This window comes from Lolium perenne, chromosome 2 (assembly GCF_019359855.2).
Source record: "Lolium perenne isolate Kyuss_39 chromosome 2, Kyuss_2.0, whole genome shotgun sequence".
Taxonomy (NCBI): Eukaryota; Viridiplantae; Streptophyta; class Magnoliopsida; order Poales; family Poaceae; genus Lolium; species Lolium perenne.
The window spans coordinates 309001866-309014485 of record NC_067245.2 but is presented as its reverse complement, the minus strand read 5'-3'; the positions used below and the strand labels follow the sequence as shown (position 1 = coordinate 309014485).

The window sequence follows — 12620 nt, the reverse complement described above, 5'->3', positions numbered from 1 at the left end:
CAAAGAGCGGCTCCCATGAAGGACGTTATCTCTACCAGCAAGGTAGATCATCCCTCTTCTCTTTTGTTTACACATGTACTTTAGTTTTATTTATGGTTGACACTCCTCCCAACCTTTTGCTTACACAAGCCATAGCTAACCGAATCCTCAGGTGCCTTCCAACATTCACATACCATGAAGGAGTGTCTATTTGCAAAATTAAGTTGCTTACTGATGAATCATGGCAAAACATGTGGACAGAATTATTAATGAAGGTTGATTAATTGGGGCTGGGAACCCCATTGCCAGCTCTTTTTGCAAAATTATTGGATAAGCCGATGAAGCCACTAGTCCATTGGTGAAAATCTGCCCAACAAGATTGAAAGATAAAACACCACATACTTCCTCATGAGCTATAAAACATTGACACAAATAAGAGATAATAACTTTTGAATTGTTTAAAGGTAGCACATGAAGTATTTACTTGGAATGGCAGAAAATACCACATAATAGGTAGGTATAGTGGACACACATGGCATAGATTTTGGCTCAAGGTTTTGGATGCACGAGAAGCATTCCCTCTCAGTACAAGGCTTTGGCTAGCAAGGTTATTTGAAGCAAACACATGTATGAACCGGTACAGCAAAACTCACATAAGAACATATTGCAAGCATTATAATACTCTACACTGTCTTCCTTGTTGCTCAAACACTTTTACCAGAAAATATCTAGACCTTAGAGAGACCAATCATGCAAACCAATTTCAACAAGCTCTACGGTAGTTCTCCACTAATAGGTTTAAACTACATGATGCAAGAGCTTAATCATGATCTACTTGAGAGCTCAAAACAATTGCCAATTATCAAATTATCCAAGACAATATGAAGCATTTTCTGTTTCCAACCAAATAACAATAAGTGCAATAGCTTCCAACTTTTGTCATGAACATTAAAAGTAAAACGAAGAACATCAGTGTTCATATGAAAAAACGGAGCGTGTCTCTCTCCCACACAAGGATTGCTAGGATCCGATCTTATTCAAACACAAACAAAAATAAAAGCACACAGACGCTCCAAGTAAAGCACATAAGATGTGACCGAATAAAAATATAGTTTCACTAGCCTGATAAGTTGATGATGAAGAAGGGGATGCCTTGGGCTGGGTGGATCGCTCCAAGTAAAGCATATAAGATGTGACCGAATAAAAATATAGTTCCTACGCGGCGACCCAAACGGACACGTTGGATCGTTCGTTTTGGGCTTGGTGGCCGCACGGACACGCGAACAGAACCCCGCGTCCACGTGTCTGTTTAGATCACAATTGCTTGTAGATTTCTTTGAGAGGAAAAGTAAGGTATGGTAGAAGGGAAGATCTACGCAGAAGCGCCGCATAAAGTCAAACCTGTGCGACAATGGTTTTTTGGGTGCTTTTCCTTATAGTAGCTGTAACATGTACCTATGTAGTAATCTAACACATCATGCTGACATCATCACATATATTGCTAATTTTTAAAATTTAAAATGATTTATTTTCTAAACCATTAATCCGATTAGTGTTTTGTTTTCACCGACGAGCTCGTCTCGACGAGGGCTTCAGAAGTAGATCCCATATTGTTATGTTTCGATGAATTTTGTTTCAATGCATCAGTTGCCAGATTATGTTACCGCAGTTGCCAGATTATCAACAAACAATCCACATGACAATTATGCATATATATTTTATATTTTTAGACATTGAAGTGATCTAAAAAAAATAGAAAGATAACCTTAAAATATGTCCAAACAACTAGGAGATGATATCTTTCAACCAAAAAACTGTATCATACACATTGCATCGATGTAGAATGTCATACATGAAACTAGCAAACACGGTATGTCAGTCTCGCAATTAAATAGCAAATAAATACCCTGATAAGTACATGACACCAATCTAGCAATTGTTGGAAATTAGTCAAGAATAACCCAACAAATATGTGATTATAATCTTGCAAATATTGATAAACAAATTTTTTTATCTGGCAACTAAGAATTGACAATCTGGAAAGTGTGTGATAATATTTTGGCAATTGTTGGTGAAAAAATGGTTGCCAAAACATACCGACATGAGATGAGATCTAGTTTCGAACATCTCGTCGCCACTAAGCTGATTGTGAAGGCGGAACATCAATCGGATATAAGATATATGAGATAAAACATTTCAAAATTTTGAAAACTAAGAGAATCTTGAATGATATCTTATTTGCATGCATCGTGCATGGAGAAGTGGCATGAGTGCACATGGGTACTAATTAGTCTCATACATACCATTGTGTAGACTAATTAATTCATGCATCTGAAAGTGACTAATTAATTACATGCATACCTCGAGTAGTGAAAAGCGCCGCACGGGCAACCAAATGTGGGGCGCCGCTGCTGGGTAGTCAGTCCATGATAGAAATGACCGCTATGTTCAAAATGTATACGATTTTAGGACTTGACTACTTGAGACATTGGATATAGCCAAAACATTCAACACACGGGCCTTCACTCTCTATGTCGGGAAACAAAAGCACGGCCCAGTCAGTCTCCCACAGCCCCAGAGCTCCACGCTCTCGTCGCCTGATCTTCTTCCTCAGTAGTCCAAAAAAAAAAGTAGTCTCCTCGTTGCGGAAATGAGGAGCTCGAGATCTCTCCTGGCCTCGGCAGCGGCGGTGCTGCTGCTGCTGCTGCTGTCGCTGGCGGCTGCGGCGGATATGTCGATCGTGTCGTACGGGGAGAGGAGCGAGGAGGAGACGCGGCGGGTGTACGCGGAGTGGATGGCGCAGCACGGTAGGACTTACAACGCCCTCGGCGAGGAGGACCGCCGGTTCCAGGTGTTCAGGGACAACCTACGCTACATCGACCAGCACAACACCGCCGCTGACGCCGGCCTCCACTCCTTCCGCCTGGGGCTCAACCGCTTCGCCGACATCACCAACGAGGAGTACCGTGCTAGGTACCTCGGGGTTCGGAGCAAGCCGGGGAGGCAGAGGAAGCTGAGCGCCAGGTACCAGGCCAACGACAGCGAGGAGCTGCCGGAGTCTTTCGATTGGAGGGAGAAGGGAGCGGTTGTCGAGGTCAAGGACCAGGGCGATTGTGGTGAGCATCCTCGACTTAATCTGTTGCTGCTGCTTCGATCTCTTTTATTTTTCCAGATTATCAAATTTGTTGCAACTGTATTGCATTGTCACCACAAGCCAAAATCTGGCCCCTATTCTACTAGTTGCAAGATCTTCCTACTCTGTTAGTTGCTACTTGTACCAGTATGTAAAGAACACAAACTAAAATCTTGAGACAGAGATATGAGGATCCGATCTCAGTTCCTCTTTTCCAGGGAGCAGCTGGGCCTTTTCAGCAATAGCAGCTGTTGAAGGAATCAACCAGATTGTTACGGGCCAGCTCATTTCTTTGTCCGAGCAAGAGCTGGTTGACTGTGACACTTTATACAATGCCGGGTGCGATGGAGGTCTAATGGATGATGCATTCGTGTTCATCATGAACAATAATGGGATCGGCACGACACAGGACTACCCTTACATTGCCAAGGGCAACCATTATTGTGCTGCTAACAAGGTGTATATCTCTTGCTTCTCAGTTAGTTTCCTTCTAACTTCCACAAGAACAGGCACCATACCATGTCATTGTTTTGTGGCATTTGCAGAATAAGACGGCTGTTACAATTGATGACTGCAATGATGTGCCCATGTACAGCGAAAAGAGCCTGCAAAAGGCAGTTTCAAACCAGCCAATCAGTGTTGCAATTGACGGCAGGGGCAGAGAATTCCAACACTATGAGTCGGTGAGCTATTTTTTTCTAGAATTATGATTCTCCCTGACTAGGCAACATAAGGTTAATTATTGGTACGTCTTTGTTTCAAATAGATGTTTTATCTACTCAATTAGAGAGCTAGGCTATATGCGTCAATCGATGCACTGGGACTTCCCCTTTCTGAAAACAAAATCAATTAGAGAGCTCGGTAGTATCTGAGCAAGGTATGAATATGCTAGGTCCTCCCACCTAATTGCTTTCATTTGCTCCTCCGCTAAATTGGACTATTATATTTTTTAGAATAAAAAGAGAGAACTGTAGACTATTAGTTGTGTGCAACTGATCATAGATGACTGTGAGTGCTACAATAGGCGTAATTAATTATTATTTTATTATATAACAAAAGAAATAGAAATGTTGTCATCTGGTTGCAAGTTGCAACAGCTACAACCAAGCAACGACTAATTTCAACAGAGTCCCGACTTCCTCATAATTTGATATTATTCAGATAATTTAGAACTTTTTTCTGATCTGGCCCCCATTTCGAGCATGTTTGATAAGCGAGCCACTTTTATGTGTTCCTACTGGTACCTCGTGGAAACCAGCAAAGCAAGAACACTTCTGGTGAACACTTTTGAAGCATTCGCGATGCACTAACTTTCTTTCCGTTGATGAAAGCTTTGTATGTTACAATGTTGTACTGTGCGATACAACCGTAAGCTTACCATCAGCTTTGTGTTCCAAGATTCACATAGCCAGTTCGCTCTGTACTGATTATTACACACTGATCTTTCTAGGGTATCTTATCAACCTGCGGATCAGACGTTGACCGTGCAGCCACTGTTGTTGGTTATGGTTCAGAAAATGGCAAGGACTACTGGATCGTGAAGGAGTCCTTGGGCACCGGCTGGGGTGAGTCTGGCTATGTCCGGATGGAGCGTAACGTCAAGACAATCAGTGGCACATGTGGAATCACCTTTTGGCCTTGTTACCCAATCAAGAACCAGACGAAGCCCCTGAACACTGGCCCTAAGCATACCCTTGCCAAGCCACACCGAGCTTTCTCTGCCAGTGCAGCTATGGGCAAGAAGAGCAGCGTGTGAAGATCTACATCATGACATCAGCCCCTCCATCGTTCGAAACTGTTTGTGCGTCCAATCATTGTTATGGAGCTCATGGTTGGGCCCCCGGGACAAGGAGGATCTGCGGCGGTTGAGGTTATCTTCTGAAAAATGAGGAGTCCAAACTATGCCATGGCGTCGCTGGGAATGACTTCCAACTTGCATCCAACAACAGGGTTTTATTTTGTAGTCTTTTTGACATCCAAAACAGTTTACTTACAGGCGTGAGTAGCTAGAGAGGGCTTGTGCTATTTTATGTTTGTTGACGTTAGAATGCGGACGCCAATGCGGGTGTATGTGTGTGGTGTAAAAACATACTCCAATTCCTTCATGAAATTGGGAATTGTGTGGCCCCTTTAATCTATGAAAAATGATTAATAAAAGGAATGGCATAAGCACATGGCAACATTTATGCATACTCTGTCCATTTGGTATTTCCTCGGTACTACTAGTGATTTACTCTCTCCCTACCGGCTGAGTTGGCTTCACTTTGAACTTCATTAGATTCTTTTGTTGCTTCGTGGGACTGCTATATATTCCCTTGTTTGCTCTCCCATTGGCTTTGAACATGCTTAAGATTGGTCATTCTAGACATGTACAAACAGGCACACCAAAGGTTGTTTATGATTAGACTAACAGTACATGGTCCTTGGTGCTGGTTGTTGCCTTGTGTTGCTACTGACCTGGGTCGGCTTCATGTCTAGAATGGAAGCAGACTGAAGTAGCAGCCAAAAAGATTCAGTCAGTGGCTCCCAGGTTCTGGATGCTGGACCTTCTGAAAGTGGATATACATCAATATCTATATCCAAGGTCAAGCGCCATATTTCATTGTGTTTTTGCACTTTGCACAAAGGTATCCACACGATAATACTTAATTATCTCTTTATTTGTTCTCCTGTAGATGTAGTAAAACCATTTTGCCTTGTTCCAGAAACCCATTCTTCTTTGGCAGCTGTTCAATGATTATAGAGGGTCTCCAAAAGTTGTGAAGCAGGTGTTACTTTTAACTTGTGTTGTGAAAATAAAGTTTTTAAACAGTGACTACTGAATTACAATTACTTGCTGCACACTATGGTGCAAAATTGATGATTCTTTGTCTGATGCGTTTTTCCTTTGCTGAATATTACTCATAACTGTAGTCTGTCTGATGGGGTTTCTCTTTGCATGACTGTAGAAGTAAAGAAGCAGAAGACATGCGTGTTTCATTTGATTGTGGTTCATTATTTTGAAGTTCCATATGATTCTGTTGTAGTATTGGAGATAGATTTGAATGAGGAATTGAGGGTTATCTCTCTGTGTGATCAGTTCCCTTTGACATTGTTCTAGTGTTGCAAGAAATTATGTTTATGTGCTGCAGATTCACGAGATGTACCTTGTTTTAATTGTTTCTATGCTTGCCGATTGATATAACATTACTCCTGCTGAGTATTTTTTAGTCTAATGGTACATCTTGCTTGCCTAAATAGTAAGCCTTAGGCATGTACAGCTAGCAGACTAAACACAGGGTTGAAGTAACCAACTTCACACATCAACTAAGAAGGTGTTCATAAACAAAAGGATGCTAGCTACAGCAGTTCTGAGCTTCAGTTAAACAAACATGTTTACTGTAATCTCACAGCTGTGCTAACATAGTACAACAAAATCAAAGCAACAGTCGCATGTTCCCTGTTTTTTTAAGTCCAGCACTTCCAGCCTTTGCATTTTATTTAGACAGCCATGCAACAAGACATTTATATACAGAGCAAACACCAATAAGGCTGACTTCTTTTGGGCTTCTTGGCCGGCTTCGAGGTGGCACACCGCTGAAGCCCAAAAGAAGTCTCTAGCTTCAGCCCGGCTTATTTCCACCGAGAAGCCCAATTCATGTGTATAGCCAGAAACTGCTCGTGAGGTGTTTCTCTGCCGTTTCCCGAGCTTCTGCGATAGGGAGCGAACAAATACGCCCCTTGTCCTCCGCCGCCGCCCCGCAGCCTCCTCCGACCTCGCCGCCGCGCCCCACGGCCGCCTCCGACCTCGCCGCCCCACGGCCGCCTCCGCTCCGACTCCTCCGCCGCCCCACTACCTCGTCCTCTGCCGCCGCCCCACTACCTCGTCCTCTGCCGCCGCCCCACTACCTCGTCCCCTGCCGCCGCCCCACGGCCGCCTTTGACCTCGCCGCCCCACGGCCGCCTTCGACCTCGCCGCCCCACGGCCGCCTCCGTCGCTGCCCCACTACCTCGTCCTCCGCCACCGCCCCACGGCCTCGTCCGATCCGAGCTCAACCTTCTACTCCAGATGCGGCGCTGACCTCGAGCTCGACCTCCACAACCGCTTCCCTCACCATCTGTCCACCCTCTGCCGGCGACGAGCTCGAGGGCTACCTCCCCAACCAGCGCCGAGCTCGACCTTCTTGTCTACAAACGGCGCCGACCTCGTGCTAGTCCTCCCTGAACCCAAATGAACCCAAAATTCTAGAAGCCCCAAAGAAGTCTCCGGCACAGTTTATGGAGTTTATCTCCACCGCTGCTTTTCCGGACCGAAAATCAGAAGCTGGCTTATGCATAAGCAGCAGCCCAAAAGAAGTCACCCTAAGACTTCCAGCCTCTGCAATATTTTCAGAATATATTTTCTACTAGTATTTGTCCGCATTGGTCTTGATGTGTATATAGGACACTGCAGTTTGCTGCTTCTAATGAGCATAACACAATCAGTACACGGTACATGAGGTGTGAAATTACTTCTCTCACTGAACTTTACAAACCGCACTTGATGTTAACTGAACCTTCTTTCTGGTGTCAACTCCACTAACACTGAAATATGCAGTAAAATGGATACATTTTGGTGATGATGGTGGTGATAATCGTGTCAAATTGTTTTGGTATGTTGCCTCTTGGTTCACTGTTTGTAATTAGGTCATTCTTTCCTATACTATGGTGAGGAAGCAATAGTTTGAAACCATTTTCTTGGTTTGTCTGTTCAGTGACCTTAAGTTGTCATGTATTTGGTTGGGTGATCCATGTGGCTGTTGGAAAGCTTCAATCTCAGCACCCCTTGTGCATGTTTGAGATTCTACAATTTATTTACCCGTACGAGTAGGGCGTGTTGTAGATGAATCAATCTATTATTGGGATGCCAATGAGAGGTTGTTATTACTACTTCGATCGTGATACATATCTTGGACCTTTAAGTAGCTCTTGGTTTGTTCACATATCTTTGTCGCTTGTATTTTGTTTCAGGGTTTGTTTTATCTTCTGTGTACTTTGCTAATTTATAAATCGATCTGATCGTTTGGTCAAAAAAATAAAAAAATAGACGCCTTTTAGTGAGTTCATCACGTACTTTACTCCCTCCATTTTTAGCCGGTGAAGTCAACCCAGTCGCCCCACAATCCCACAGATAATCTGATATATATCCATGGGGCAAATGTTGCCCAGCATGACATCGAGTTATACCTGAGCAGGACCGGTTCTGATAATATGTGCGTGCATTATATCCTATAGCAAGTAAAATGGATGAAAGCAACAGCAGAACCGCGTTCCAAAACGAAAGCAACACGGAAAGAAAGGCTTGATTGATTAGACATTTTCCTTCATGGACAGGTAGTAGATTTTCTTTCTCTCCCACTCTTGGCTGGCTTTCTTTTAGCCGTACGTAATGCCAGAATGTATAGATAACCATGTGGGTTCACACACCACAGCAACGCCTGTCTTTGTTAACCTAAATCGGTAGCACCGGATTCCCAATTATCCACGCCGGCCTGGGGGCTGGTTTTGGGTTGAATTTACTTGCTGGTTCATATTGTTTTCTGGCAGAGATGGTTGAAGCATATGCATGTAGCGTGTCTTCTCAATCTTGTTCCAATTAATAATGTTTTTTTTTTCAGAATTCAAACTACATAAAGTTTGACCAATTATTTTTTAGAAAAATCATTACTATGCATAATCCATAATCAACACCATTAGATACATCATGAAATAAATTTTCATATGATATCTGTATAATATCATACTCATTGATAATTTTTTCTAAAAGTTATATCAAACTTTACTTATCTTAACTTTTTTTAGGAAAAATATATAGACTTTATTCATTGGAACCAAGAGAGTAGTATTGGTGATGTCAAGACAATCCTGATAAGAAAATGGCTCGCCATTTTGGATTTTACTTGGGCACATATATAAAGTGGCTATGCTTTCCCGATCTACTCTATGCTCTGGATTTTACTTAGGCACGGGAGCATTGTTTTCTGGTCTGGATTGATCCTGTCCATGCTCTTGTGGAGTTGTGGGCTTCCATTTTGACCGTGAACCGGCTAGTTGCTTGGTGAAAGGCACGCACGCCCGTACGTTTCATCACAGCTCAAGCAAGCGTAACGACCGTGCATCAGCAACAATCCATGAGAGCGATCACTGTCCAGATCGCGTGTCGCCTAGCCTAGCCGGTAGCCATCGGAACCGGAAATCCCCGGCGGCCAGGCGTTGGGATATTCATTTCCCTGACGCCAAGAAGGAATTTCGTTCGATTCACTTCGGGCGCCGTCAGAACCAAAATTTTCACCCGAGGAAGACGAAGTGTGCGGAACTGGATAACTGGCGTCGACGTGTTGGGATCATCCGGTGGAGCGGTAGATCTTTGCGTGTGTGCGGGGCAGACTGGATTTCTATTTTTTAGATAAAAGGGGTAAAATGCTCAAAGTGCAGTGTAGGCACTAGCACGCACGACCCGGTAGGTCGGGGACACACATGGCTTTCTTCACGATCTAGGGTGGAGGCATCTCCAACAACAAGGTGACCTAAACGGACGCCGAACAATCTAGGATGAGGGCATCTTCAACCGGGTGATGGAAACGAACTGTGACCGCGTGAATCAAAATTGTGTTTGTACCCCCGTTCCAGCAGGCCGAGCATACTGTCCGATCCGTTCACCGAGACGCAAAGGCGGCCCAAATTTGTGGCACGATTTGCATCTACGTGTACAGCGCGATCGTTTGCACGCTTCTCGCACGGTCATAAGCGCGTCAGATGCTTCATCATCAGCGCGTCATAAGTTACAGACGGCGCGCTGCAGCTTTTCAGGGCCGCGTTAATGGCGCGCCTCGCCTTCCGCTCGCGTGCGCTGGTAGGCGGCGTCGCAATGGCAGGACATCCAAGATGAGGTGGCGTCCGAGTCTTTTTAAGGTTCGCTAGCGGTGCCTATTTTCTCGACCACGCCATTACCCGAGTCCGCAGTCCTCGACCGGCACCATGGGGAAGAAATTTTTCCCATTCCGCAAAACCAAGAACAACAACGAGGCTAGCAGCTCGCGGTTCGGCAAGAAGTCGTGAGTTAGACGGTACGTCCGCATCGAGTTCGCACGCCGCCTCTGGGAGGAAAACCGGCCGGTGCCATGGCCGGATGCTAGCCTGCCTGGAGGAGGCTGGTACCTCAACTCCAGGCGCGTGCCGGTCCCTCCCGTTCGATGCGAGAGCCGAGAGCGCCGTAACGAGGTGCGCCGCTGCCGAGCCATCTTGCCGGCCTATCTCCGAGAAGATCTGGCGTACGCGCTCAACTCGTACAACTGGATCTCATTCGGGACGTGAAGTTCGACGCACGCCACCAAGCGGGATACCTCGGCGACCTCGACTACTTCGACCACGAGCTCACCGCGGAAGAAGACGACAATGACAACAACGACGACGAGGGCGGGTACGGCGACGTGGACGAGGAGGACGACACCGCCAAGGCCGAGTGCGAGACCTCGTAGGACGGCCATCTCCAAGGCGGATACACTGACCACGACGATGACGAGCTGGCTTGGGATCTGGAGATCCAAACGGATACCCCTAAACACGAACGGACGTGCAGTCAATTTCAACCATTCGACCCAACATAAATAAATGGAAGCTGACACAAATGGACATTTCGGGTTCATTTTGCCGTCCCAAATGCATCGCCAGCTGGAGATGCTGTGAACTTTGCGCGGTAGCTAGAGGAAAGATGTGGGCGGCGCTGTGCACGTGCATAAGGAGTAGATGAAGCACTGGAAGAGTAGTGCAAGGGGCCGGAGGGGAAGTACCCTTGCAGCATGTGACAACTGACATGGCTGTGCCCATGATTTACGACTCTGCCTCGTGGAGTCGTGCTCACGTGGGTTACGTGCTCTGCTCCGCATAATAAGCTTAATCCAAGTAACATGCCTTTCGATCATGGGTATATGTAAGTACACGGGACACGGTGACTTACGATTGCACATGCCTGCACTGAGGATATAATTATTTTAATAAAGAAAGTATATTAATATCACATAAATACCAATTATGTTCGAACCTAATCACTATATACAACCAAGAAAACAAGAAGAAGACCGGAAGAACACAACCCCCGACCCCCACCAACTCCTACGGTTCAATCACACTCAATACAACCCAAAACGCCACCAAAGACACCATCGAACTACGGAATAGGTTCTTTAAGTACGACGCCTCCAAGAAAAAAACAGTGCATAAACATTGCCGTCCACCAACCGATAGATCTTAGGGAATTTTCAGTGACTATATCCATTTTCGACAAAAAAATATGTCAGTTTTGGTCCGTTTGAATCAGGTTGTGGATACAAATTTTTTTGTGTCATCCCTGTGTCCGTTTGGATCGGGTGGGGGCCGGGGTGTGGCAAACCCAACAACCAGACCTTGGTCAGTGCTCTCCTTGCTTTTTTTTAATTCTTTCACCCAAGTGATCAAAATATGAATGAAAATAGCACAAATAGTCAAACAATTACCACTAATTAGGGAACCACATAGTTCACACTGAAATAATATCGAATAAAAGTGCAAAATGACACAAGTATCATACAAATGTGCAAAAGGACACGAGTATCATTGGAAATAGATAGATATGTGAGCACACGTATCGAGTTCAAAGATGCTTATTTTCTTGTTCTCGAACCAAGCACAATTTACCGGCTTCATGATGCTCAAGTCGGCGGACATTACATGGTTCTCCTCAGCGAGCAATTTCTCCTTGGCCTCAATTGCTTGCATTTCTCCCTTTGTGAGGTCAATAAAGCTAGCACATACGGCTTCTTTCTCCCGGCGTCGCTTCTCGTCCCTTTTGGCATTTGCCTCCTCTTCTCATCCATCAACCCCATTTAAGGTCTCACTCAATGCAGGTGTAGATCATCATGTTTGAGATCATCCTTGGTGGCCCCTTGCCTAAGATGTAAGGCCACCATTTCTATTGCTTGGGACACCCTCTTCCAGATCAATGACTGCTGATACATTGCTCCCGTCATTCATGAGACCATTTTTGTATGTAGCATAGCCAAGTTTCCACTTGGCAAAGTCCTTGATCTCCCTCCAACAATGACACAACGTGAAGGAATTCTTTTGGACTTGCTTGAGTAAGTTCAAAGCTAATGGTACCTACACATATGGAAACCAATTCATACACTTGGGTAAGTCAATTAGCAAGTGTCAATTTAACAATGTATGAAGCCTTACCGTGTCAACAACACCTAGTCCGCTTACGGGGTGCCCTAGGACATTCTTGATTGCACCACAAATTTTTTGCACTCTTGTTGGATGAAACCGCATCTCTTTCGGACTAACACTTAGCCGCGATCACTTGAATTTCAAAGGAAGCTAACTGTCTACCCTGAGGGAAATCTTGGGTGACCTTCTTCCAATATGAAATAATTTTTTCGCTCAGCACCGTAAATTAGATCTTAGCAAATTTCCATTCAAGACCAACAAAGGAACCGGTCATCCTTGCTCGTGT

The 12620-nt window shown here is 44.9% G+C and overlaps 1 protein-coding gene across 1 annotated transcript; it reads left to right on the top strand.

The window, feature by feature from the left end:
• The first annotated feature begins 2509 nt into the window (after nucleotides 1–2509).
• Nucleotides 2510–5302, top strand: LOC127336888 (oryzain alpha chain). Its single transcript, XM_051363750.2, has 4 exons — nucleotides 2510–3095; nucleotides 3331–3569; nucleotides 3658–3795; nucleotides 4563–5302. Exons 1-4 carry the CDS (start codon nucleotides 2630–2632, stop codon nucleotides 4866–4868), a joined length of 1149 nt encoding a protein of 382 aa, XP_051219710.1. The 5' UTR covers nucleotides 2510–2629; the 3' UTR covers nucleotides 4869–5302.
• Nucleotides 5303–12620: the final 7318 nt, after the last annotated feature.

Bases quoted from the DNA above. Each gene is read 5' to 3' on its own strand.
- LOC127336888 (XM_051363750.2), top strand. From the start codon at position 2,630: ATGAGGAGCTCGAGATCTCTCCTGGCCTCGGCAGCGGCGGTGCTGCTG. The intron at 3,096-3,330 runs GTGAGCATCCTC...CCTCTTTTCCAG, and splicing joins CAAGGACCAGGGCGATTGTG to GGAGCAGCTGGGCCTTTTCA. The intron at 3,570-3,657 runs GTGTATATCTCT...TGGCATTTGCAG, and splicing joins ATTATTGTGCTGCTAACAAG to AATAAGACGGCTGTTACAAT.